The sequence below is a fragment of the Crinia signifera genome, chromosome 4 (genome assembly GCF_055691185.1).
Source record: "Crinia signifera chromosome 4, ASM5569118v1, whole genome shotgun sequence".
Lineage (NCBI taxonomy): Eukaryota > Metazoa > Chordata > Amphibia > Anura > Myobatrachidae > Crinia > Crinia signifera.
Genome location: NC_139220.1, coordinates 12,158,043 through 12,185,997, shown reverse-complemented (window position 1 = coordinate 12,185,997; position 27,955 = coordinate 12,158,043). Strand labels below are relative to the sequence as shown.

Here is a 27,955-nt window from a genome sequence, read left to right as displayed (position 1 = left end):
AAAGATGACGAAATACCTACACAAATGATCCTTTATTTATTTGTTAGCTATAACATATTGTTGTTATGTTATATATTCAGTGCACGAGTCCATAATAATTTATTGGAGCGTCCGCAGCCGCACAGTAATTCCATCTGCTGTCAGCTGCTTAGGCCTTTGTCGTTGGTGCAGGACAATTTTCAGATCCATTCTGTTAATATTCCTCTTTATATGGGAACTTGGGGTGATCCTGCCACCTGCGGAATACACAACACGGGGTGGTTAGTGACTGACGGCTCAGAGACCAGATCTGTAATCCCTGACACTTCCTGCGTTCCTAGACATATGTGTGGTCGTGTCTGCTGTCAGCTCTTGTGATCAGCAAAATACTGCATTATCTCTTGGCGGCCTTTCTATCGAGGATTAATGGCATCTGGAGGGGTATTAAGTATGACCGTCACCCGTACACCGTGAGGTCACCTTATAGGGGTTGTTCCAATGTTCCACAGGAATACAGATGTCACTGCGGCATCGCAGCACTGTCTCCACGTAAATGGGTTAAACAAGATCCTGAGCCTTCCTGGGCTGTGATTGTCCAAATCAGGTGAGGGAATTTTACCGCTATGATAATTTATATCCATGAAACCTATATATATGAACAAAAGGCTGCTCCACCTGATCCCCAAAATACGTACAGTTCCGGTAACACTGTGATACTTACTGTGGAATAGTTAAATAGCGCATATTCTTGTTTAAGTTGTCCAAAGTCCTAATTTCTTCATCGCTCAACTGGAAATCCAAGACCTATAATGTGCAAGAATTAGAGTGTTACATGACAGCTGCACATACCATCAGACATGACATATAGACCGTACAGGACTTCATGACCCTTACATTTCCACCAGATATCCCGGTCAGAGGCACACATGGGGGATGGAGGACAGAGAGACCCGTGGGGGATGGAGGACAGAGAGACCCGTGGGGGATGGAGGACAGAGAGACCCGTGGGGGATGGAGGACAGAGAGACCCGTGGGGGATGGAGGACAGAGGCACACACGTGAGATGGAGGACAGAGGCGCACGTGGGATGGAGGACAGAGAGACACGTGGGATGGAGGACAGAGGCACACGTGGGATGGAGAACAGAGGCACACGTGGGAAGGGGGACAGAGGCACACCTGGGATGGAGGACAGAGGCACACCTGGGATGGAGGACAGAGGCACACATGGGATGGAGGACAGAGAGACACGGGGGATGGAGGACAGAGGCACACGTGGGATGAGGACAGAGGCACCCGTGGGGGATGGAGGACAGAGAGACCCGTGGGGGATGGAGGACAGAGAGACCCGTGGGGTATGGAGGACAGAGGCACACACGTGAGATGGAGGACAGAGGCACACATGTGAGATGGAGGACAGAGGCACACGTGGGATGGAGGACAGAGGCACACACGTGAGATGGAGGACAGAGGCACACGTGAGATGGAGGACAGAGAGACACGTGAGATGGAGGACAGAGAGACATGTGGGATGGAGGACAGAGGCACACGTGGGATGGAGGACACAGGCACACGTGGGATGGAGGACAGAGGCACACGTGAGATGGAGGACAGAGAGACATGTGGGATGGAGGACAGAGAGACACGTGGGATGGAGGACAGAGGCACACGTGGGATAGAGGACAGAGGCACACGTGGGATGGAGGACAGAGGCACAAGTGGGATGGAGGACAGAGGCACACGTGGGAAGGGGGACAGAGGCACACGTGGGAAGGGGGGCAGAGGCACACGTGGGAAGGGGGACAGAGGCACACGTGGGAAGGGGGACAGAGGCACACGTGGGAAGGGGGACAGAGGCACACGTGGGATAGAGGACAGAGGCACACGTGGGATGGAGGACAGAGGCACACGTGGGATGGAGGACAGAGGCACACGTGGGATGGAGGACAGAGGCACACGTGGGGTGGAGGACAGAGGCACACGTGGGGTGGAGGACAGAGGCACACGTGGGATGCAGGACAGAGGCACACGTGGGATGGAGGACAGAGGCACACGTGGGATGGAGGACAGAGGCACACGTGGGATGGAGGACAGAGGCACACGTGGAATGGAGGACAGAGGCACACGTGGGATGGAGGACAGAGGCACACGTGGGAAGGGGGACAGAGGCACACGTGGGAAGGGGGACAGAGGCACACGTGGGAAGGGGGACAGAGGCACACCTGGGATAGAGGACAGAGGCACACCTGGGATAAAGAACAGAGGCGCACGTGGGATGGAGGACAGAGGCACACGTGGGATGGAGGACAGAGGCGCACGTGGGATGGAGGACAGAGGCGCACGTGGGATGGAGGACAGAGGCACACGTGGGATGGAGGACAGAGGCACAAGTGTGATGGAGGACAGAGGCACAAGTGTGATGGAGGACAGAGGCACAAGTGTGATGGAGGACAGAGGCGCACGTGGGATGGAGGACAGAGGCGCACGTGGGATGGAGGACAGAGGCGCACGTGGGATGGAGGACAGAGGTGCACGTGGGATGGAGGACAGAGGCGCACGTGGGATGGAGGACAGAGGCGCACGTGGGATGGAGGACAGAGGCGCACGTGGGATGGAGGACAGAGGCGCACGTGGGATGGAGGACAGAGGCGCACATGGGATGTCCGTCAGATTACAGTGGCACACATGGGAAGGCCGCCAGACTACTCACTTGAAGGTTCTGCTTAATCCTGGACGGGGTGTAACTCTTTGCCAGGACCACAATCCCCCTCTGTAGCAGGTATCTCAGTGCCACCTGTGCGGGGGTCCGACCGCACTTCTCCGCCACAGCCACTAATACCGGATCCTCCAGTAGCACAGGGGAGCTTTGATCAATCCTGCAACAGAAAAATACGTTATTTTGTAATTGTAACATTTAAAAAAAAAAAACCCGGGAATAGGGCCGTTATCGATGTGCGGGAGTGCACGGCAACGACATTGAGTGTACACAGTACACATTGTTTTTAAAAGATATTGCGTAAAGGGACCCTTCTGAGCAATATACAGGTTGCGTATCCCGAAAATGAAAATAACATTGGCAAATACATTTATAACTCCCCCCACACTGCAGATATATGTTTGCAGGTGGAATTCGTGTGTGTAAGTATGTGACGTATAGGGGGAAATTTACTAATATGGATTCGTAAAAAATAGGTGTATTCGTAGGCAGAAATACACCTATTTTTACACATTTGTATTTTCGATATTTACTATCCCGAAAATACAGCAATTCGTATTCCTAAAGATGGGACATTCGTATTTGTATTTACAAATACGAATGTCTACACCATCGATAGAATATGACAGGAATCACCATTCAAAAGAATGGTGGTTCCTGATTTACTAAGCAGCCGTATTGATAATAGGGCTTCTAATTGGCGTGAAACAGCCACGAAAATACGACAGGAAAATACACCTTGATGTTCCTGTCGTATTTGCTTTAAGCCTGCACGGATCAGTCAGATCCGTGCAGGCTGCAGTGTAATAAAAAAGGAAAAATAAATAATAAAAAAAAAAAACAGCGTGGGGTCCCCCCCACAGCCGTAACCAGCACCAGGCTGAAAGAGCCGGGGCCGGTAATTAAAAATCAGGGAACCCAAAAATAGGGGTTCCCCGATTTTTAACAACCAGCTCCAGGTCCGGGGCTGGTTCCCAAAATACGGGGGACTAAATGACTAGGGGTCCCCCGTATTTAAGAACCAGCCCCAGGCCAAACCAGCCAGCAGGGTAATGCCACAGCCGGTGGGAGACTTTTTATACAAGTCCCCCCGGCCAAAGCATTAACCCTCTTACCAGTCAGCCTGGCCAGGGGCCCTGGGGGAGTGGGGAACCCCCAATAAAGGGGTCCCCCCCCTCCAGGACTTACCTGACCAGGCTGAAGCCTGGTGCTGTCCCCGGTGGCCCTGTGCGGTGGCCACCGGGCTGATACTGGTGTAAAAAATAGATGAATAAACTATTGTTTTAAACTGTGGAACTATGAGTCCCAGCAAGCCTCCCCTGCAAGCTGGGACTTGGAGAACCACAAGTCCCAGCCTGCGGGGCATTAAAGGGCCTGCTGGGTCTTGTAGTTCCACAGTAAAAAAATTGTTAAATAAATACACACTGACACCTGTAAAATAAAAGTTTAATACATACATTACACACACACTGATACTTACCTATCTTAATCCCGTAGGTAGGTCCCAGAGTCTTGATCCGGTGCCTTGTCCTGGTTCCGGATCCATGTCGTCATTCTTCAGCATGTCGATCTTCATGTCGGCGTCCGGTCCGGGGTCCGAAGAAATCCATGGTGGACCTGTGGAAGGAAATCCTACTCACCCAGGTCCTCCATGGAAGTTCTTCAGGCTTGATCCGATGTAGTCCAGGGCTTCTTCCATCTTCTTCCATCTTCTTCAAGCTGCCGGCACCTCCAGCAAGCTCCCCGCCGCAGCAGACTGACTGAGAGGCGCAGAGATCCTTCCTCCTTGGCGTCTCTACTCAGAATGAATTCTGGCCAATCAGGAGCCGACTAGCGGCCAATCAGGAGCCAAGAAAGTCGGCTCCTGATTGGCCAGAATTCATTCTGAGTAGAGACACCGAGGAGGAAGGATCTCTGCGCCTCTCAGTCAGTCTGCTGCAGCGGGGATCTTGCTGGAGTCGCCGGCAGCTTGAAGAAGATGCAAGAAGCCCTGGACTACATCGGATCAAGAATGAAGACCTTCCATGGAGGACCTGGGTGAGTAGGATTTCCTTCCACAGGTCCACCATGGATTTCTTCGGACCCCGGACCGGATGCCGACGCCGACATGAAGATCGACATGCTGAAGAATGACGACATGGATCCGGAACCAGGACAAGGCACCGGATCAAGACTCTGGGACCTACCTACGGGATCAAGATAGGTAAGTATCAGTGTGTGTGTAATGTATGTATTAATTTTTTATTTTTCTGTTGTCAGTGTGTATTTATTTAACAATTTTTTTACTGTGGAACTACAAGACCCAGCAGGCCCTTTAATGCCCCGCAGGCTGGGACTTGTGGTTCTCCAAGTCCCAGCTTGCAGGGGAGGCTTGCTGGGACTCATAGTTCCACAGTTTAAAACAATAGTTTATTCATCTATTTTTTACACCAGTATCAGCCCGGTGGCCACCGCACAGGGCCACCGGGGACAGCACCAGGCATTAGCCTGGTCAGGTAAGTCCTGGAGGGGGGGGGGACCCCTTTATTGGGGGGGTCCCCACTCCCCCAGGGCCCCTGGCCAGGCTGACTGGTAAGAGGGTTAATGCTTTGGCCGGGGGGACTTGTATAAAAAGTCTCCCCCCAGCTGTGGCATTACCCTGCTGGCTGGTTTGGCTTGGGGCTGGTTCTTAAAATATGGGGGACCCCTAGTCATTTTGTCCCCCGTATTTTGGGAACCAGCCCCGGACCTGGAGCCTGGGGCTGGTTGTTAAAAATCAGGGAACCCCTATTTGCCGGTTCCCTGATTTTTAATTACCGGCCCCGGCTCTGTCAGCCTGGTGCTGGTTACAGCTGTGGGGGGGACCCCACGCCGTTTTTTTTTTTAATATTTATTTATTTTTTCTATTTTTATTTACACCTTGCAGCCTGCACGGATCTGACTGATCCGTGCAGACTGCCTGAAAAAATTGTATTATCGGCCGTATATATGGCCAGCTAATACGAATGAATACGACATCGGAGGGTTACAAAGCAGTCGTATGCAGTCGTAGGGAAAATACTAATACGAAAAACTAGGTTTGGTACTTGTTTCCTAGCACGGCCACAATCTTGGGCATCGTGTACCTTTAAGTTAAACTACACGCCCGCGATGGACCCGATTTCCTTTGAAATCAGGTCCATTTTGCCGGCAAAGGGAAAATCCCGAGCATCGCGTCGGTCGGGACCATTAACATTGGCCCCAACGCGACCGACGCGATGCCCGCGATTTTGCCATAGACTTCAATGTTAAAATATTAACATATATGTGGCGAGCCCGCGAGGGGCGGCGGTGCGCGTCCTCCGACCTTTTCATTCCCCTACTATCCACGGCGGCGTGGAGTTGAGAATATAAAGTGTGGCGAGCGCAGCGAGCCACCGAGCCACCGAGCCCGAAGCATGGCGAGCGCAGCGCGCCCCGCGAGGGGACGCGTATACCTGTGAAGTTATACACTTCCCCTCGCGGGGCTCGCTACGCTCGCCACGCTTCGGGCTTGGTGGCTCGCTGCGCTCGCCACACTTTATATTCTCAACTCCACGCTGACGTGGATAGTAGGGGAATGAAAAGATCGGAGGACGTGCATCGCCGCCTCTTGCGGGCTCACTGCGCTCGCCACGCTTCGGGTTGGCGTCAATCGTGGGGTGGGGTTCAGGGTGTAAAATTGGGGGTCTAGGGAATATTTTACATTGAATCCAATGTAAAATCGGGTCCCAGGGACCCTATTCACATTTGATTCAATTAAAAAATCGGGTCGGTCGCTTTGGTCGCATCGCATGCGATGCGACCGACGCGATTTTTACGACACGACCACTCCGATGGAAATCGGTGTGGCCGAGCTAGGAAACAAGTACCCTAGGTTTTTCATATTAGTAAATTTCCCCCATAGTGACATAGCAGATAAGGTCAAATAAAGACATTTGTCCATCAAGTTCAACCTGTTTCACTACTAGACTCATTAGACTAATTCCTAGATATTATCCTTCCCCCCCCCCCAGGATTGTACAATATGATACTATCATCAGTATAACCAGTTTGTCGGATATGGCCTTTTTCTAACCCGCTGATCTCCCCACTAGACCAGATCTTGCTGATTATAGCCCTGAAGTACTTGTCCAGTCTGATCTAACATGTATGTATCTGCCATCACCACCTCCGCTGGCAGTGAGTTCCAAACCTTTACTGCCCTCACCATAAATAACCCCGTCCTCCTAACAGTACGAAACCTTCTCTCCTCCAGTCTAAGTGGATACAGTGGTGTAGCTAGGTTCCACGGTGCCCGGAGCAAGGGCATTTTTTGCACCCCCCTGTATAATAAAAGGAAACCACAGGCTGCTCCCCTGTATAATAATAATAATAGGACACCACCCCCGGCTGCTGCAATAGTGAGCTGGGAGCAAAGGATGAAGCCACAGCCCACTATCCTACCCTCCACACGCTGTCCAGCCTCCAGCCGCTCACCCCTTGACCCCTGGATAGGGACTTTGGTGCCAGGGATGCGGCACCATGATGTTGACGCCCGCTGTGCTCGGCATCAGTCATCACATCACGTATACGCCGGTTTGGGATGCCGGAGGCAGGGATGCGGCACCATAACGTTGATGACGTTGTGACATCATGGCGCCGCATCCCTGCCTCCGGCGTCCCAAACCGGCGCATGCACAGTGAAAGCACTCGCCGGGTTTTAATTTTCCCCACTGACTTGATGCCGGGCACAGCGGGGATTGGGGGAGCAGGGCGGGGGTTAAAGGAGGTAGATGTACTGCACTCACCTAGTGGGTGTGTTTTTAGGCGCTGCTTAGTGTATCCCGACCCCCTGTTGGTCATAAGTGCAAAGAGAAGGGTGGGCTCAAGAGCTGCCTCTGTAATGGTCTGCTGTACTAGAAATAAATGCAGGATGGTGGTGTGAGCTGATTGTGGTTCTCTATATATGCAATAATGAGTGAGAGGTGGATGAAGTAAATGCAAGGGTGTTTATTGATGAAAATTTATGAACAACTTCCAAATATAAATGTTTTTGCTCATGTGTGCCCTTGTGCTTACACTTGCTAAGAGCCCCTCAGGGAATGAGGGCATCAGGGGGATCCCTTTATACCATAAGCCCGGATGGGGTTTATGTTCCTTAGCAAGTGTGTGTGTGGTAATGTCCCAGGGCTGAGTCCATAATGTCTTGCACAAGTCTGCATATGATAGGGTTTAAGCAGGAAGCGGCGTCCCGCTAACCTGCTTCTTACCCTGTCAGCGATGAGGAGTTGGCTCGGCTGCTTGTTGTTTGCCCGCCTGCACTGTGCAGTCTCTCAGGGAGTTCTTCCTCCCTTCTCGTTTCACGATGCCCCATGTGCTGTGTGCCGGGAGGCGCTGCAGCCACAGCGTCCCACGTCCAGCTATGCGCGGCCGCCCGGCTCCACCTGTAGTGTCCGGATCGCGGCTTCCGGGTATCAGCTCTCATGAGAGCAACAATGATACCTGGCGCCGCGCCAACAATGATGCCTGGCGCCGCGCCAACAATGATGCCTGGCGCCGCGCCAACAATGATGCCTGGCGCTAGCAGGGGAGCCGGCGGCAGAGCTCCGGCGCCAGGTGACATGTCGGCGCCCGGAGCTAATGCTCCGCCGGCTCCGCCCTAGCTACGCCTCTGAGTGGATACCCTCTTGTCTTGGTCATTGACTTTCAGGTAACGAGGGTGCTTGATAGTTCCCTTAATATACTTCTACACGTTGAGCACGTCTCCTCTTAAACGTCTTTTTTTGTGTGTAAACATTCCTAGTTTGGCTATTATGTCCTCGTAGCCCATGTTCTCCATCCCTTTTATGACCTTCTTTGTCCTACGCTGGACCATCTCCAGTTCAATATTGTCTATTTTGTAGTAAGGGACCCAGAACTGTTCCCCAAACTCAAGATGAGGCCTAACAGGTGCTTTAAAAAGTGGCACAATGACAGTGTAGTCCTTTGATTCTATACCCCTTATTATACACGCTGGTACCCTATTGGCCTTATTTGCTGTTGCTGCTTGGCATTGAGTACTGCTCCCAATTTTTGTTATCCATTTGCCCTCCTAGGTCCTCTTCTGATGTTCCGAATACCCCTTTCACACCAGAAATGCAGGGACAAACCCGGGAATTCACTTCCCGGGACAAGCAGGGACATTCCCGGGTTTGGACCCATTCACACCAGAAATGTCCCTGCATTTTCTGGTGTGTGAAAGGGGCGGGAAGGAGGCCGGCAGGAGGTGGGGAGGAGGTGGGCAGTCGGCGGGATGACGTCGGGCAGTCGGCGGGATGGCGGTGGAGGTAGGGAGAATACTCACCCCGGTTGCTGGTCCTCCGCACAGGCCAGGGATCCACACAGGCGGCGGCGCAAATGACGGGACAGGCGGCGGATGAAAATGACGCAGCTCTCCGGCGCCCTCACTGCCGCTGGAGAGCTGCGTCATCATCATCCACCGGCTGTCCCGTCATTTGCGCCCGCCGCCTGCATTAATTCCCGTCGGACAGGACACGGAGGTAAGTATACCCTACACCTTTCACACCAGCCAGGTCCCCGGGTTGAACGGGGAACAACCATGCTACCTAGCAGGGTTGGATTGCCGGCAAATTAGCCTGGTAATTTGTCCCGGGTACCTTTCACACCAAAGGTAGTACCGGGTTGTTCCCGGACTTTAGGCTGGTGTGAAAGGGGTATAACTCTACCCCCTTGAGATTGTAGTTAGCACACTGATGATGTCTCCCAAGATGCAATGTTTTACATCTGTCAACACTGAATTATATTTTCAATGTATCTGCCCACTCCCCCAATTTGTTTAAATCCCTCTGTATACATCCTGTCCTGTTTAATCACTTTGCACAATTTAGTATCATCCGCGAAGGTGGACACTTTGCTTGATATCCCATCCTCTATGTCGTTAATAAATAAGTTAAATAAAAGTGGCCCTAACACCCCACTTAGTACTGGTATCCAGTTTGAAATAGGCACCAGTTATTGCCACTCTCTGTTCCCTGTCAAGTAGCCAGTTTTTAACCCATGTTCAAATTTCCCCTAGTTACAATATATCCATTTTGTGGATCAGGCTCTTGTGAGTCACTGTATCGACGGACTTCGCAAAATCCAGGTATAACACATCAACTGCATTGCCTTTGTCTAGGATCATACCAACTTCTTTGTAGAAGCTAATCAGATTAGTTTGACACGAGCAATCCCTTACAAACCCCTGTGGACTATTGCTGATTATATTATTTTGCACTAAATAATCCTGGATACCATCTCTTAGTAATCCCTCAAATATTTTCCCTGTGACCTTTTACCCTTTTTTTAAATATTGGTACCACTTCCGTATACTGATGCCAAAAGGCTGGACATATTATTGTATGTAAAAGTTACAGAGAAGAACCCATTTTGGTGGCAGATGGGACTTGTCATAGGGGTGAAGGCACGCCATTTTTGCGGGTGATTTGTTTAAGGTGTAACTTGCTCGCATTTTGAAGCTCATGCTGCACAGCCACACTGGATGAACTGAGATAAACTCAGCAAGCTACCGACCGTTGTTGATCTTGTGATGTGTAAAATATCACAGGCCTTACAGGACGTGTGTCACCAGCTTACCATTTCTCATCCCGGCTGGACCCCAGCACGCTGTACGCCACCAGCACTATGTCATGTGACTTGAGGAATGCCAGCAATTTACTCTGGTTCAGGTAAATGTGACATTCTACCTGCAGGGGAAGCAAATCAGCAGGTTATAATAATATAATCCTATTTATAGATAGATAGATAAATAATTATTTTATGCAAATCTGGAACAAATTGCGGCATGCATTAACCCAAAACAGCTGGCACACTTGAGCATCATTATTAAACAGAAAGTTTAAAAAAATTCTAAAGGTAGTTTCATAAATTACCCCCTCTCTCTCTCTCTCTCTCTCTCTCTCTCTCTCTCTGAAATCTATGGGCCTTATTTTGGTTCATTCTTTCTGACAAAATCCTTCTTAGATGGGCAAAACCATGTGCACTGCAGGTGGGGCAGGTGTTACTTGTGCAGAGAGAATTAGATTTGGGTGGGGTTTTACTTCAAAGAGAGATCTATATTGCAGTGTAAAAATAAAGCAGTCAGTATTTTCCCTGCACAGAAACAAAATAACTTACCCAAATCTAATTCTCTCTGCACATGTTACATCTGCCCCCCCTGCAGTGCACATGGTTTTGTCCATCTAAGAAGGATTTTGTCAGAAAGAATGAACCAAAATAAGGCCCTATATTGCAGTGTAAAAATAAAGCAGCCAATATTTACCCTGCACAGAAACAAAATAACTCCCCCAAATCTAATGGTGTGTACACACTTGTACAATCTGCATGAGATCCAGATGAGATTTTGACTATATAGTCAAAATCTCATCTGGATCTCATGCAGAAAGTCTTGGCTGCATAGACTATATAGTGCAGATCTGCACTATAATGTATGCAGATAGTCTAAATTGTATACATAGTCTAAATTGATACATAGTCAAAATCTCATCTGGATCTCATGTAGATTGTACAAGTGTGTACACAGCATAAAGGGGCATACACACGTAGAGATCTGTGCTAAGCAATTTTGCTAAGCAATTTTTCTGGTGTCAAGATCTCCCATGGAGAGCACATACACACGCAGAGATTTGTGCTAAGCAGGGTAGTGGTTCAGAATGAGAGTTTGCGATCAGTATAGGGGTGTACACAAGGAGCAAATTTGTGCTATTTTCTAAGCAATCTGACTAGATTGCTTAGAAAGTAAGCACAGATCTCTCTGTGTGTATGCTCCGAGAGATTAAATATCTCTTGCTAACTAAGTCAGTGCATGCAGTCAAAATCTAGTCAAATTGCTTAGCAAATGACTGCAAATCTCTCTATGTGTACAGAATGAGAGATACTGATCACAATCTCTCATTCTGAACCACTACCCGGCCTTTTTTTGCTTAAGCAAAATTACTTAGCAAAATTGCTTAGCAAGATTCTTAGCACAAATCTCTGCGTGTGTATGTGCTCTCCATGGGAGATCTTGACACCAGCAAAATTGCTTAGCAAAATTGCTTAGCACAGATCTCTACGTGTGTATGCCCTCTATCTCTCATTCTGTACACACAGAGAGATTTGCAGTCATTTGCTAAGCAATTTGACTAGATTGTGACTGCATGCACTGACTTAGTTAGCAAGAGATATTTAATCTCTCGGAGCATACACACAGAGAGATCTGTGCTTACTTTCTAAGCAATCTAGTCAGATTGCTTAGAAAATAGCACAAATTTGCTCCATGTGTACACCCCTTTACTCTCTTTCTCTCTCTTTTTTTTATATTGCACCTCCCCACCGCCTCCAAATGGCCATTGCCTGTCAATCAGGATGTAGGCGTTGGGCGCGGCGAGTGTGATCGCAGAACTCGTTCTGCGCATGCCCATAAAAGATCTTGCGCGCCTGCAAATCGCACACCATCGGAATTGTATGTAAACCATCGGGTTTGCTTAGAGATCCGAATCAGGCCCAATATCCGCAGTGTAGGACGGATTACATTAGCAGGAGTCAATGTTAAATGTTCTTTTTTTTTCTACTTTCTGTTGTTAGTGTTTTGTCTCATTTTATGTTTCTGTAATTATTGCTTTGTGATCTGTTCCACCATTCTCTATATAAGGAATACATTGGGCGTAGTGGCGTATGTGTTTGTTATACTGCACCCATTCTCTATTTGCTCAGAACGTCAATGACCGCGCCCCAGTTGTCACATGTTGTTTCCTCTATTGGGAATCTAGCGGGAGTTAATCAGCAGAACGTTACCTGATTACAGACCGGTTTGTACTTCAGGGTCGGACTGTTAAGGATCAGTTCTATCTGGCTTTTGCTGAAATTGGAAACTCCGATGGATCTTACCAGCCCCGCGTCCTTACACGCTTCCAAGGCCTAAACAAAAAGGCGTAGGTTATGAATGATTATCGGTAAATATTATCGTGTGATGTCTGCACATGTTTATACTGCACGGAATAAAAGCACAAGTTGCCCTTTGGAATAGGGATCATTGGTCTCTTTGTTAAATAGTGTGCACAGCACAGGGTGTGACATTATGTGTAATATGACAATAATAATAGTTTGGGTTCCTGACCTCCAACTTTCCCCTCAATGTATTCTATGCATCAGTTCAGCTTAGCACTTTCTAACAGGAATAAGTTGTCATTGCTCCTCCCTCTCCAAAAGTTGTCAATGCCTCTATCTGGATAATAAGTTGTCAATGCCCCTCCCTGGCACAGAAGTTGTCAGTGCCCCTCCCTGGTATAGAAGTTGTCAGTGCCCCTCCCTGGCACAGAAGTTGTCAGTGCCCCTCCCTGGTATAGAAGTTGTCAGTGCCCCTCCCTGGCACAGAAGTTGTCAGTGCCCCTCCCTGGTATAGAAGTTGTCAGTGCCCCTCCCTGGCACAGAAGTTGCCAGTACCCCTCCCTGGTACATAATGTTTTCAATGCTGGCTGATGTTCGGCCCCTCAGCTACCCCTACGGCCATAAATTGCAAGTATTAGAATTGTATTTCTATTTTCGACACAAAATGATACCATTTTTATACTTTTGCCAGTTAAGGAGATATTGGGGCTGATACTACTGGGGGTAGCCACGCCTATATAGGACACTCCCACACAGCACAGGCCACACCTCCTTTAATTCACACTATAGGCCTTTGTACACAGGCCTTTAATACACCATCCATGATTTAATACACCCGATCAGTAAAGAGGATTAATATATATCAAAGTCTGTATGTGACTTTACATGAACTATCAGAAGTATATCAGATTAACCGTCCTATCACTTTACAGATATAAAACATATATATATAGGTAAGTGGTGATGTCATAGCCATTTATATATCATCACTGGAACATCCGTGTATTAAACTTTCTTATTGGAGGCATCAAAACTGGCATCTCTACAGTGGGCGATGACTGATGTAATGCCAAGCTGTTAATGTCATCCCTACCCCCTCGGGTTGGCCAGTGTCATTGGTGGAACCTCTGGGTCACTCATATCTATAATACCCAGCATCCTAGAACAAGTCCCTGGCACAGTCTGTATTCGTCATACTGTACCTTCCATGTATCGCGGATGTCTGTATTGTGGTATATTAATTTCCCATTCTCGTCCAGGGGGAAGGGTTCGTCTCCAGGCTGCGGAGTAATGAGACAATACTACGGCATTAATCTGAGATTTACTAATATAAGTGCTAATTGCACAGGGAGGGGAGATTTAATTCAGTGCAATGGCTGCAAATTCTAATTCCAATTCTAATTTCCCGCCATCAAGGGTGTAACTACCATAGGTGCAAGGGGTGCAGCTGCTACGGGGCCCAGAGCTGAAGGGGCCCATCTTTACTGTCTAAGTAATATGTTTTACATACATTTATCACCATCAGTTGCATTTGCAATGGGGCCTACGAATATCCAGTTACGCCACTGCCCGCCATAGACGTGCGCAGGAATAATTAGAGAATTTGCCTAGTGTAATAAGCATTCATTTGCTAATTGCAATGATGTCCAGCAACACATACGGATAACCGGCGGACGGGATGCCAGCGGTCCCGGTACTGGATACTAAACCTAATACCCCGCACCTCTTCCATCACTAATACCTGTACAACATTCATGGACTTAACTTGCAAGCTCATTGTTATTCAGACACACTGTACTTTATTACATTTCAAGAGGCTGACATACCCGGGATTCAAACCCATCACTTGTGACATTACAGTCAGACACTCTACTCATAGAGCTATCTAGGACAGTAAGCAAGATAATTCCAACTATTTGATCTTTGTGAAATAAGAATCAGTATTGCAGCTGAGCAGATCCATGTAGCGTGTGGCTGCGCAGGATTGTAGTTATAGTTAGAAAACTCATAGTTTTGGGGGTTTTTTTGTGAGCCAACATGTATTGGGTATTTCGTGCCCTACCATCCACTATGGCGTGGTGGGAGAATAAAACAGCGGAATATGCCGAAAGCAGTGCAGTACACTTGGACCTTATTCGGATCAGTGAAACGTGCATACGGTCCGTCACACCGTGCGTTTCCCGTACGTTCACGGTGAGCGTAAGTCCGCCCACAGAACAGCCGCACACGAACGGTCTCAAACACCGACAATGGGGAGTGGCGTTCACTTGAGCGTACGCCACCGTGCACGGACGGATCTCCCTCTTAGCCACCGATACCTGGCGTACATCAGAGCGTACGCCACCGTGCACGGACGGATCTCGTCCGTTTTCACACCGACACCTTCCGTATATCTGAGCGTAGTGCAAGTAGAAATTGAGTCCAAAAACATCCTTGTTGCTCCTAGATGTGGTTTATGTGTCTTTTTCCTAATAAAAAACTGGTATGTTTGTGTTACAGTGAAAAAGTTGACACATGTCGACTTCTGTGAATTGAGTGTCCTGCTTTTTAAAGTATACAAAAACACTTTCTGTGGTTATTGCAGCATTGCTTATTGCATTCAGGTGTATGTAATTTACTTGTATTCGGCATTAATTAGCAGACCCAGGCGTCCGCTCTCATGCGGTATCTCTAGGGGTGGTCAGGAGCACTCTTTGGTGTCCGCCTGTTTTTTTGTCCAAAATGCACGGTGCGTTCGCCGATCGAGGCGGTTGTGGCACCGTGCATTTTGTGTGCACACCCCCGTGTACGCCCATGTTTACACCCAGTTTTCCTCATTATTCCGGCCGCTCCCATAAAAACGCCCACATGCCGCCCACAATGACCGTGTTCTTGCGGACAGGTTTTTTCGCACGGAGAGACCCGTCCGTGAGCGGTGTGAGGTCGCCGCACCTGCGCATTGCGAAAGCTACGCATGCGCAGATGGAAAAAAACTCTGAACCGACCGCGTACGGTCCCACCGCACCAAGCAGAATAACCCCCTTGTTGTCCATGTCGACTCTTAAGTGGTGGTTGCAGCACAGTTCAAAGTTTAAATAGCGGAGCCACATCGACTTCCACCAACTGCCATTCCAAACTGACTCACTGGCAGTTAGTGTGACTCCCCTATTTGAATTTTGGACTCTGCCGCAGCCTCACCTCTGGAGCTACCACTTACTTTACTTAGCGTTCTAACACCTTAATAAAAGCACAGGGTGCAATGCAGTGGACAGTGTGACGGACCACGTGTGACGATGGAAACACCATTTGTTTGTGCCCTGGTATTTATAGTAGGGGTTTTTGTATTATTCTTGGATTCTCCCCACCCGGAGAGAATCCCTTGTAATGCAATGTGAAATGGAATCTGTGTTTATGAGGAAGTTTCCAGTGAACGGAACACAGCAGATGAAGTCAGTCAGTCTGTCAGTCATTACCTCAGAACCCCATGTGAATAAGCTCAGAAAGTTGGTGATGCTGGAATTAATAATAGGGGAATATCGCTCTGGCTGTGGGGAATTCGCTGTCTTGGCAGTCCCAGACCAAATGGTTTAATTATCAGTCAGCAGCGGGAGAGGTAACAAATGCAGCATGGATACCATAGATTAGCACAGTTGGAGTTGTCGGATTTATTTTGTTTTTATCTTTACAGGCTACTGATATAAGAAAATTCTGTGTGGGCTGAGATCTATCTTCGTCTCTCATGCATTCAGTTATACCCCTTTTCCACTAGCAACCTGGGTCGGACCCGGTAAATTGTACCCGGTTCAAACCCGGGTTGGACACGGGTTGGACACACATTTCCACTACAGTGCTACCCGGTAAATTGCCTGATCATCCCCTTTTACACTTAACCCGGGTAAGGCATTTTTTTCCCTATAGATTACATAAGGAAAAAGCCTTTTTAAAGGGCTTTACCATGGGAGGTCACAAAATAGGGCCACCATTACCATTACTCTGCCATAATGAGCAGCAGCTCCTTCACTTCAGCATCAGACCAATTGCTGGCAGCCATAATGATGTTGTGCTGCGGAATGAACAGTGTCCGCTGGGGCAGCCTGTGGTGCTGGCGGCAGAGAGGAAGGTGGCTGCTGGAGCAGCCTCTGATACAGCAGGGGAAGTCAGCAGGACAGACATGCACCACATGTGCACAGAAAGCTGTCCTCCATGCTATGTGTGCAGTCTGCGGGGCTCTGAGTGATGACATCACTCACCAGTGCCCCAGCAGCACCAATCAGTGAAGATTTTAACATGCTCAGTCAAATAACCCGGTTAGGGAGCGTTTCCACTACCCTTGAATCCGGGTGCTAACCGGGTGCTACCCTGATCACGACCTGGGTAGGATTGCCGGGGAATCCAAACCGGGTTATTTGACAGGGAGCATTTCCACTAGCAGAAAAACCCGGGTAGAAGCGCGTCCCCGCGGAGATTACCGGGTTATTTCTTCTAGTGGAAAAGGGGTATAAGGTAGACTTGAATCTGTTATGCATCTGCAAAACTGGTGTGCGCCGATTAAAATACCCTGTGATCGAGCTTGGCCTAGAGGGGAACGCAAACTGCGTGCAGTGGCGATGTATGCGTAGTTGAGCGAATATTAGCTACATGTGAAAATTAGGTACTTCTTCATCTTTGCAGCCACCGCTACACTAGTTCCGTTAGCCACTATTTAACTGCTATGTAAGGATTTTTGGTGAGGAAGTACCCTACCCTCCTGTGCCCACGCCACCATCTATTACATTTAGTAAAGCTGTGGAGCCAATGAGCCCGAAGTGTGGCTAGTGAAGTGAGCCCGCGAGGTGGACATTGGTACTACTTAAGTTCCGTAGCGTAAGCGGTGGCCGCTAAGATGAGGAAGTACCGAAAATTGTTTTGAAAAACCACCGCGGTGAATGCGTTACCGCTGGTATCAAGTGATGGGTGAGGCATCTGGGAGGTGGCCTGAAGGTAATGCAATACAATTCCATTGGCTGGGCGTGTTATGGGAGTGTCCTGGGCGGGTCACTACGTTCAGAGCCGCTTCCATATTAAGATGGCCTATAGACAGGTACAAGTGTCAATACTGGTCACAATGATGGGCTGATGGTGGACTGTCCGGGGACCACTGACGGTGCTACTGCACAGAGCCAGAAAATGTGCGTACCATTGCTCGCACATAACGTCGCACACCAGCGCATGAAGGGTTCCATAAGGAGAAAGTGCAGAGAGAGAGTAAAAAATAGAAACATGCCCCCACTCTGCCGCGCCTGCATTGTTCAGGTGACCAGCTGCACAGCTATATACTACTCTATATTAATACTAGAGGAATGATGCTGCTGTCAGTGCTGATCTGTGCAGACTGTACCTACAGCAGCACAACATGGTTCCGCTATAGGAGATCAACGGCCTCTAGAGCGAAAACATGTGGTTGAACACGTCTAGGTGGGCGCCTAAAGATAGTCGACATCGTCTAGATTGACAGTAACAGAAGTTAGATTCAAGTGTTAGATCAACCGGTAGGTGATCGACGGTAGGTCGATACAAGTTTTTCATGTTTTTTTTTAGTGTCCATTGAATACGGTCACGAGGTCCACCCACGAGTTGCATTGGCTTGACCTCTGAGGGTAGACAGGGCTTGGGTTGACGACTGAGATGGATTGACGTTGTCTAGGGTCGACAGGGTTGGAAGCTTGACACAAGCATTAGGTCAACATTGGGAAGTATTTCATGCCCTACCTTCCACTACGGAGTGGTGGGAGAATAAAACAGTGTGCCGAGCACAGGGAGGCATTGTGCCCACATGGCGAGCGGACATGGTACTCTTTGACTATGTCCATGTCGACTGTGTCTACATTCGGGACCAAAAAAACTTGAAAAACCTCATGTTGACATTTTTACTGTCGACCGTCCGACCCTGTCGACCTTGGCCACGTCGATCCATTTCAGGTGTCGATCTGGGCCCTGTCGACCTTCAGTGGTCGAATCAATGCATGTCGACCTAAATTTGGTTGACCCAATGACTCATCCCCACTGTCAAGCGTGTAACTAGACGCCGTGGAACAGGTATGGCACAACTATAGTACTGCGGAATCGTTTCCTGTTTCAATCAACAAATCTAAACTTACGATGTGATCAATCATTGGTTGGCAGCCATCAATAGTCTGGTCGCTAGTCTCATCATTGGTGGCAGAGCCCTGACAGTTAGTTCCCGGCAGTGGTCTGCGCATGAGTAGGCACCACCGTCTCGTCTTCATGAGTGCAAAATGAAAATAACTAGCAATCGTTCATGCATCGATGGTTTCAGAAGAGTCGATGGGATCAGACTTTAAAATCAGTCAATGGACGTGGTTTGTCGATTTCACGGACGGATCTCGACAATTTACAGCCGTTTCCGCAGACACGCCCCCTTTTTCGCTGCTGGACAGGCCGAACATTGAATTCCACCTGCTGATAAATTGGTGAGTTGACCGAAAACGGGACAGATCTTCTGTTCATATTTATTTCCATTTATATTGGAATTGGACAGATTATTGCAGAATTCACAAAACGTACCAAAATTGCTTATTTTAGAACGTTGGTAAGCAATAACGTGTGCAGAAAGGTTTCTGTAGTCTCGATTTTATACAGCTTTTTCCAACTGCATTTACTAGTGTATTTTAGGCTGCATAGCCTTCTGGCTGTATAGCATTCGTAGCTGTAAAGTATTTTAAGTGTTAAGTATTTCATATTAATATAACTTTGGAGATACACTGGAGAGGAACAGAAGGACAGACCATTCTTCAATGAGTCACCTGATCCAGCAACACCAACAGTCTGCACACATTAATATCACTACTCACATTTTCTCTGTAACCATTTCAGTGTGCTAGATTCCACATCAGTTCTCAGTGCTGGGGGCGGAGCTATGCTCCATATCCTGGCACCTTGGGGAATAAGGTGGGAGAGGGCGACTTACCGGCACCCCGCTCTGGTCAACGAAATAATGGAAACATGACGACATAGTTTGTGGCAATTAAAATGGTCACAGCTTTATTTCACAAATCCATAAACATAACCAAACACTTTTGCAGGGCAAGGGATAGAAAGGGGAGCGGTGCGCTCTGTTCCTGCTAATGTGGTACCCCTGGGACGTGTCCGTTCCACCGCCGTGGGTACGCGACCACGCCCCCTACCAAGTTGGTACCGCCTGGGCCGTGCCAGTCACCACCATGTGACTCACATGAACACGCCCCTTACACGCTATGGGCCGTGCCAGTCACCACCATGTGACTCACGTGAACACGCCCCTTACACGCTATGGGCCGTGCCAGCCACCATCATGTGACTCACGTGAACACGCCCCTTACCATTATGGGATCAGCTACCATCCGCACCTCACCCTACCTGGCACGCAACCCGTATGGCCCCTGCCGTATTAATGCTGGAACCAGGCGTGCGGCCGCCTAATGGTGAGTATGCGAGGCATTCTGTAACTCCCCTACATTTCCTGCCTTGTGCACCGCTCCCTTCCCGCAATACTGTGACAACATTATTATTCAAGCATCTTATACACCGTAATGACAATGACAACCAAAGTCAATGTTACAATTACACTCATAGCCAATATAGTCCTCCTATACAACATAATACAACAAGTATGCAAACAGTATATACATATATATATATATTATATAAATTTCCCTTTTTTTTTTTAATTTTGTTTTTAATTAATTTTTTATTATCATTTTTTTTCTATAATTTTTTTTTTTTATTTTAATTTTTATTTTTTTCATAATTAAATATTTTTTTTTTTTTTTTTTTTGAAATATTCTATTTTTTTTTTTTTTTTTTTTTGAAACACAACATTTTGACGTGACAACTACAACATTTCTAAACATGTCCAATACAAGATTCACAACCTGACACCTGCCAAGTGCCTTTCTCCGGCTTTTACCAAAACAACTGGGCTGGGTGGGTGGGTGTTTCTGTCCTAGCTGGGTGATGAGTGAACTCAGACCCCCTGCTCTCTGCTTTTGTTCCTGCTGCTGCTCACGCCCCCCTCAATTAAACCTGTCCTTTCTCACTGGCCCTCCTCATGGCTAGGTGACAAGAAGGGGACCGGCTACCCTGGCTGCTGCCTCCCCCCCCATCCCCCCGAACCCAGGTTTCCCTCCGTTGACCTGCAGGGTGCCTAGCGCCCCACCCCCTTATCCTGCTTCAGGGGCCATTTTGGCCCCCTGCGCTCCCTTAAGGTGGGAGAGGGCGACTTACCGGCACCCCGCTCTGGTCAACGAAATAATGGAAACATGACGACATAGTTTGTGGCAATTAAAATGGTCACAGCTTTATTTCACAAATCCATAAACATAACCAAACACTTTTGCAGGGCAAGGGATAGAAAGGGGAGCGGTGCGCTCTGTTCCTGCTAATGTGGTACCCCTGGGACGTGTCCGTTCCACCGCCGTGGGTACGCGACCACGCCCCCTACCAAGTTGGTACCGCCTGGGCCGTGCCAGTCACCACCATGTGACTCACATGAACACGCCCCTTACACGCTATGGGCCGTGCCAGTCACCACCATGTGACTCACGTGAACACGCCCCTTACACGCTATGGGCCGTGCCAGCCACCATCATGTGACTCACGTGAACACGCCCCTTACCATTATGGGATCAGCTACCATCCGCACCTCACCCTACCTGGCACGCAACCCGTATGGCCCCTGCCGTATTAATGCTGGAACCAGGCGTGCGGCCGCCTAATGGTGAGTATGCGAGGCATTCTGTAACTCCCCTACATTTCCTGCCTTGTGCACCGCTCCCTTCCCGCCACACGAGGTTCCCGGCGCGCCGGGTACCGAAGCCCCCACCCTGCCCTAGCAACACCACCTTCCTCCGCAACTTATGCACTTTGCGGCTCCTCACCTGCACTGCATGGGACTCCTCCCACCGGACTGTGACCGTTCCCCACTGGTTGCCCCCCAGTAACCTCATGCCACCCGGATCGTGCAAATGCATCTAAAACCATAATCACCATATGGCCCTTGAAATACATTTAAATGCTGCTGCTATGCTGATCTTCCCAGCAAGACACTCATTTGCCTGCAGCTCCACTCTGCCGCTCCACATTGGTTACAATGGTTCAATGGTTTGGTTCAAAGATGGCGCTGATATTACACCAGTGCAGCCCACCTCACACACAATGATTCAACATAAAACACTTCTATGCATATAGAGCCATCGACCCTACTGCACCAGCCTATATCTCCTCACTTTCCACCAAATATCTCCCATCCACTTTGTCCAGTCTGCCCTGAAAACTCCCTCTCAGGCAAACCTGCCATATTTTGTCTGCTGTTACCAGCTTGTTTAATCACTGTCTACCAGTGTCAGGTGCCACGGACACAGCTGCACTATCTATGAAACCGTAAATAAACAAATAATTAATGAACTTGCCCGCATGTTTTTCCTGCCCAGCTGTTTGCTTCTAATAAACCAGCTGTCCCAGCCTTGTGAACAATGTGTACTACTCCGCCCCCCCCCTGGAGTGACCCTGCTATCAGCGTTTGGCCTCTCCTTTCAAAGACCACAAGCTGTGTGCCTTCCTGCCATAAAACCAACAGGGCTGGGGGGGGGGGGGCGGAATTGTCCTCAATTGGTATCACTCTAGCATCAAAGTATTTCCTCACCCTATCTGGGAAGGTGGGGGCTGCCCATGGGCGCTTGTGGAACTATCTCTCCCAGCATATCTGCTGTCTAGGACACCTTCTAAACAAAAGAAAGGGACAAAATGCCATACATTTGCAGTTTGCCCCAGGTAAATTTAACGTGCCTCTGCTCGCACTGTATATACAGTGTAAGCCTGTCCAGTGTGCCCATGTCTTTACCTTAAACCCACCTTCCCCATATCATTGCATATACCATGTAACCCGCGCTGGGCCAGACGGGCTTCCTTATAAGGACCCTAAAACCCTCCAGGAAGCCCTCTGGTGCAAAAACCCTGACTTCCCCGCCTCGGCTTGCCCTATTTTACTTAACAGGGCATCTGGCCCTGGCGCGGCTAACTTCTTAGTCTTAATGTTTAATCCTGCCAATCGCAGCCTTTCCCTCAGCTCCTTGCACTTCTCATCAAGGTCTGTACCTGAGTCGCTATCTCCCGCAATGCTCTGCTTGTTACGGCTGAGCGCCCCTGTGCCTATGCCATCATCTGCGGTGCTCTGCTTGCTATTACTGCACGGCAATGCCCCTGTGCCTACCGCTATGCTCTGTCTGCCCTCTCCAGTAACCTCGGACACGGAAACATTTTTCACATTGCTACCCAGCCAAACCGCACCAATACATGCATATACATTACAAACATTGCTTATCTCACCAATACCGTGCGTTGCCAATCCGATGCTTCCTTGAACCGCGCTTTTCTGGGCAATGGCCCCAGTCTCCACTGATTGTGTTGGCACCCTGCTGGCCGAGGCATGGGTCAAACTGCTTCCACCTGGCTGTGCTGCCGCCCTGCTGGTCGAGGCATGGGCCAATGTGTCCCCAATTGTTCCGTGGCAAGATCCCCCCGCCCCCCTCTGGCTTGCTCCAACAATGCCTGCGTCTGCTCCTCATCGGCAAGACATTCTGGCCCCTGCGCCCTTGGGGTATCAAATCTCTGTGCCCGCTGCCCATTAGCAGGGGTAGTGGGGCTGCAATACTCCCTCCGGGGGAGGGAAACAAAATGGGCCGAGTGGGCGAAATTACCCTGGCTCCCGCCCCCCGCCGCTGGCACCTGGCAATCCTCCCGGCCCCCCCTACGACTTGGGGTGAAATTGGGCTGCCGAGCAGAGCTATTGTAGCTCTGGGTTTCCGCCAGGAAGACCCACTTTCCCCGCACCCCTGGAGACCCTGATGTGCTCTCCCTGCTCCCCCTCCCCCCTGTGTCCCGGCATACCTCCCTGCACCCCTTCCGGCGTGTCCAATTGGGCCTGGTGCATAAAAACACTGTCCTGGCCCTCCACCCCTGATTCGTGCCCCTCTGATCCCGCGGCCTCAGGAATCACCTCCCCCCTCAAACGCTTGCCTTCACCCTGTAGCAATGCCCCGTCTGACCTGGCCGGAATTTCCCTTCTGTGTCCCCGTGTTTCTGTCCTAGCTGGGTGATGAGTGAACTCAGACCCCCTGCTCTCTGCTTTTGTTCCTGCTGCTGCTCACGCCCCCCTCAATTAAACCTGTCCTTTCTCACTGGCCCTCCTCATGGCTAGGTGACAAGAAGGGGACCGGCTACCCTGGCTGCTGCCTCCCCCCCCATCCCCCCGAACCCAGGTTTCCCTCCGTTGACCTGCAGGGTGCCTAGCGCCCCACCCCCTTATCCTGCTTCAGGGGCCATTTTGGCCCCCTGCGCTCCCTAAAGCAAAAACGAAACTATTCGTTTAAGCTTGACATCGATGGTGGAAAACCATCTCGTTCTCCCCCATCGATGTCAAAACTATTCAACATCGGCCATCAACGATCGATTTCTAATCATCGATGGCAGTGGCGTAATTTGGGGTCCGCAGCCCCGGCGGTGGCGGGGGGGAGCCTGTGCCACCGGGGCGCAGGTTTACAGTGTTCTGATGTAACCCAAGGGCAGTGGGCATGGTGGAAGGGGGAGCGCTCTCTGGCTGTCTGTGTGAGAACGCAGTGACAGGCTCCCCCTTCCTCCATGCCCGCTACCCTTTCGGCTTGCAATGCACGCTGCTAATGTGTATTTCTGGGCTGGGCTCCCTGGCGGCGAATGTACTCAGCTATGTACGGCGGACGCGGGGATGGCAGTTAGCAGGACAGCGCTGAGACCGTTTTTCTGCCTGCCTCGCTGCTCCTGGCCACAGTGATCAGATAGGCTGTCTGATCACTGTGGCCAGGAGCAGCGCGGCTGGTGGAAAGCGGGGGTCGGAGATGACAGGACGCAGGGCGAAGAGGAGGAGAAGAGGGCAGATGAGAGAGCACCAAGCCCCAGTGCTCACCTCCGCCGGCTATCATCCCCCGCCGTGTCAGCTACCAGCTTCCCCTGATCCCCGTGTGGAGCGGCTGGTGGAAAGCGGGGGTCGGAGATGACAGGACGCGGTAAGCAGGGGGGGAAAGGAGGAGAAGAGGTCAGATGAGAGAGCACCAAGCCCCAGTGCTCACCTCCGCCGGCTATCATCCCCCCGCTGTGTCAGCTTCCAGCTTCCCCTGATCCCCGTACGGCGCTGCCGCCACTCCGCTCGATCTAAGGTGCCTGCTGGCATTTAGGGGGGGGGGGGGGGGCGGCAGATTTTTTGGGGGGCAGGGGGGAACAAAATTGCTAGTTACGCCACTGATCGATGGCCATCCCTACTTATTAGAAGGCATCTAGTGCATATCTGTACATGTGATGTATATGTGTGATGTTTATCTGTACTGCCATTGTTACTTGTTCCTTGTACTGATAACCCTTTGTATTACAGTATGTGCATTGTTATTTTTATTGTCTGTAAAGCGCCTTGAGTCCTGTTGGAGAAAGTGCGCTATAATTATAAATAAAACTTACTTGCTTGTGACATTACAGTCAGACACTCGACTCATAGAGCTATCTAGGACAGTAAGCAAGATAATTCTAACTATTTGTACTTTGTGAAATAAGAATCAGTATTGCAGCTGAGCAGATCCACGTAGCGTGTGGCTGCGCAGGATTGTAGTTATACTTAGAACTCTCATCGTTTTTATGCAGGATCAAATAGCTCAATGAGTAGGGTGTGTGTCTGCAATGCAACTCGTAATGGGTTTGGCATGAATGTGCTATATAGAGGATTTGTGTCCAAATCCATTTTATTTCAGTGTTGTAGTAGGTGCCAGGACCAGGTCGAGAAAATCTAGGGTTTGGCCTATAAAATAAGTATTCCTAATGAGCACTGGTGTGATGACATCAGAATTCATGGCTAGAAACGATGACATCACAATGTGTTTATACAGATGTTATTTACAGGAATATATGCATATATCAACCTCACTTGGTCAGCATATACAGTTAATATATTTAATCTGTTGGGCTCTGTTCTAGGCTTCGCTACAGTCCAGTATCCGGGTGAACTGACCTTAACTTCAATGGGGTTGTGGATTATAAAGAGATCGATATAATCCAGTTGCAGGTCCTGCAGGGACTTTTCAAGTGCTGGGCGGACTCTGTCCGGGGTCTGGGAGTTTGACCAAAGCTGTAATAAAATATGAACTATGCGGCATTAATGAACATATGTGCAATATACAGTAATTGGTGCCTACACCAGTAATTAATATAACCTAAATCAATAAAATTATTACAGCCCCTATTATTTCACTTCTTAGCATTGTCCCTTCAGTATTCAATATATAGTATATTGTTCTCTTAGTTAGAACTTTTTTTTTGTCAGTATTAATTTGATCCCAATAATAAATGAATGAAATATTTGTGGCCCATAAATGTATTTATTTATTGTTTGGGCAGTTTGATGTATGAATTAGTGACAGCAAATACATATGTTTAATATGCCTCGTTATTATGTTTTGCATGGAAAAACAGATGAAACTACATGTAGTTATATGAAACGCGTCAGCGTTTTAAATTTCTTCAGCGGGTTTAAAAATGGATAATCAATAAAATATCAGTTCCATTAAAAGAAAAACCATTTAGTATACGTTCATTACCTTCCCCGTGTAGAACACGTCCTCTCTCTTCACCGTCCCATCCGCAATCTTCTCCCTGATGGCCCGCCCAACTTCAACCTCATTACCGTAGATAAATGCGCCGTCAATGTGGCGATACCCAACTTCTAGAGCCACTTTTACGCCCTCTTCCGCCAAGCTCTTGGCAACCTAAGAGCAATTGGATCATTAGTTAGGACGAATAGCTTTAATTCCACTGGAATCGGAACTACAGAAACACTTCTGAAAAAAATAGAATTCAACCAACGCATTTCAGGCAGCTCCAGCCTTGGCTATAGCCATACTTAACAAAAGTAGCTGGCGAAATGCGTCAGTTTCTAATACTCATGTTTTACAGACGTAAATGAAGAGGAGACGCTTAACTTTATAAACTCAATGGTCCTGGAAGTGATGACTTTCCTATATCAGGATCACTACTTGTCATAATAATAACAACCCCAAGCTGGGTGAAAGTGCTAGCATACGTAGCAGAGACCCATAATACTGGGAGACTTGTCTGTTTATAGGATCATGTGTGTAACTAGAAGTAACGTGTGTATTTTATGTCGTGTGTGTGATGCAGTGGCGTAAGTTTGTCCCAGTTGCCCGGAGGCAAGATGAATATTGGTGCCCCCACACACACAACGTTATTCAAAATATATATAGTCTGTTATGAAATATATATTATATACTGTATGTATATACAGAAAGAGAGGGTGAACACACATATATTTCAGAACTCAGCCACAGAAGCGATTTTGAGGGCTTTCAATTAATGGATTTAAACTGGCAGTGGTGGAGAGGTGCCCCCTTGAGAGCAGGAGCCCAGCGGCAGATGACTCCATTGCCTCCCAGAGTTCTGCCTCTGGTGTGATGTATGTCAACCTTCAATGAGTTGACTCTATAACCTGCACAGTACCCCTCCAGCCGGCTCCGCCACACACTCACACTTATTCCTGGAGGTAACGTATAAGAAGGTCCAAGGTCCATGCAAGATAAATAACAACTATTCTCTCACTAACAATACATGGAATCATTAACATTCAAATTATTCTGCTGTTTATAAAATGTTACCAGACAAATGGGGGGAGATGTTTCAAGCTTTGGAAAGAGATAAAGTGGAAATGTTTTCCCAAAGGAACTCCTAACTCTTGTTTCAATGTGCAAAGATAAATGCTTTGGTCAATTGCTCTGGTTTAATCAATCCAAGATTTGGAAGATCTCCCGCATAAACAGCCATAAATCAGCACACCCTCTTTCGTCCAGTCACCCACCGTCTGCGGGGCATATGTGCCAAAGCCGATCACTGGCATCTTATTCCCATCGTTCAGCACAACGTAGGAATCTTGCTTCAGTGCCATCTTAACTCTCTGATCTGTCAGGCACTTACTGAACGCTCTCTAACTAATAGTTCTCTATCAAAGGTGACTTCCAACCCCTCCTCCGTGGTTTTGTCACTATCTGCTCTGTAACATTTCTAACCAACCACAGCGAAGAGCGAGACGCCAAAGGAACTGAACGCTTTCCCCTGTAATCTCTGGGCCTTAGTATAATGACCGCTCCCACTTACAGTCTAGTATATGAGAAAACATTAGTTATGCAGAGTCACTATGGCCCTTATTCTGATCGGTGCGGTAATATCCGCGTGCGTTCATGCTGCCGATGTTTTGTGTCTGCGCATGTGCAGAGGCGTCTCTGCGCATGTGCGAGCGGGGCGTACGGCCAAATCC

At 48.8% G+C, this 27,955-nt stretch overlaps 1 protein-coding gene and 1 pseudogene across 2 annotated transcripts in view; one reads left to right on the top strand and one right to left on the bottom strand.

Moving 5' to 3' along the window:
- Positions 1-27,955, top strand: part of LOC146073716 (aldo-keto reductase family 1 member C2-like) — a 42,778-nt pseudogene that overhangs the window by 2,176 nt on the left and 12,647 nt on the right. The gene's annotated exons all lie outside the window — the stretch shown is intronic.
- On the bottom strand, positions 33-27,821 carry LOC146073711 (aldo-keto reductase family 1 member C1-like). Its single transcript, XM_083181107.1, has 9 exons — positions 27,500-27,821; positions 26,229-26,396; positions 25,643-25,759; positions 13,803-13,880; positions 12,508-12,630; positions 10,309-10,418; positions 2,689-2,854; positions 701-783; positions 33-236 (listed from the first exon to the last, which is right to left on the bottom strand). Exons 1-9 carry the CDS (start codon positions 27,584-27,586, stop codon positions 194-196), a joined length of 975 nt encoding a protein of 324 aa, XP_083037233.1. The 5' UTR covers positions 27,587-27,821; the 3' UTR covers positions 33-193.

Bases quoted from the DNA above. Each gene is read 5' to 3' on its own strand.
- LOC146073711 (XM_083181107.1), bottom strand. From the start codon at position 27,586: ATGGCACTGAAGCAAGATTCCTACGTTGTGCTGAACGATGGGAATAAG. The intron at 26,397-27,499 runs GTGGGTGACTGG...AATTGCTCTTAG, and splicing joins GCACATATGCCCCGCAGACG to GTTGCCAAGAGCTTGGCGGA. The intron at 25,760-26,228 runs GTAATGAACGTA...ATTTTATTACAG, and splicing joins ACGTGTTCTACACGGGGAAG to CTTTGGTCAAACTCCCAGAC.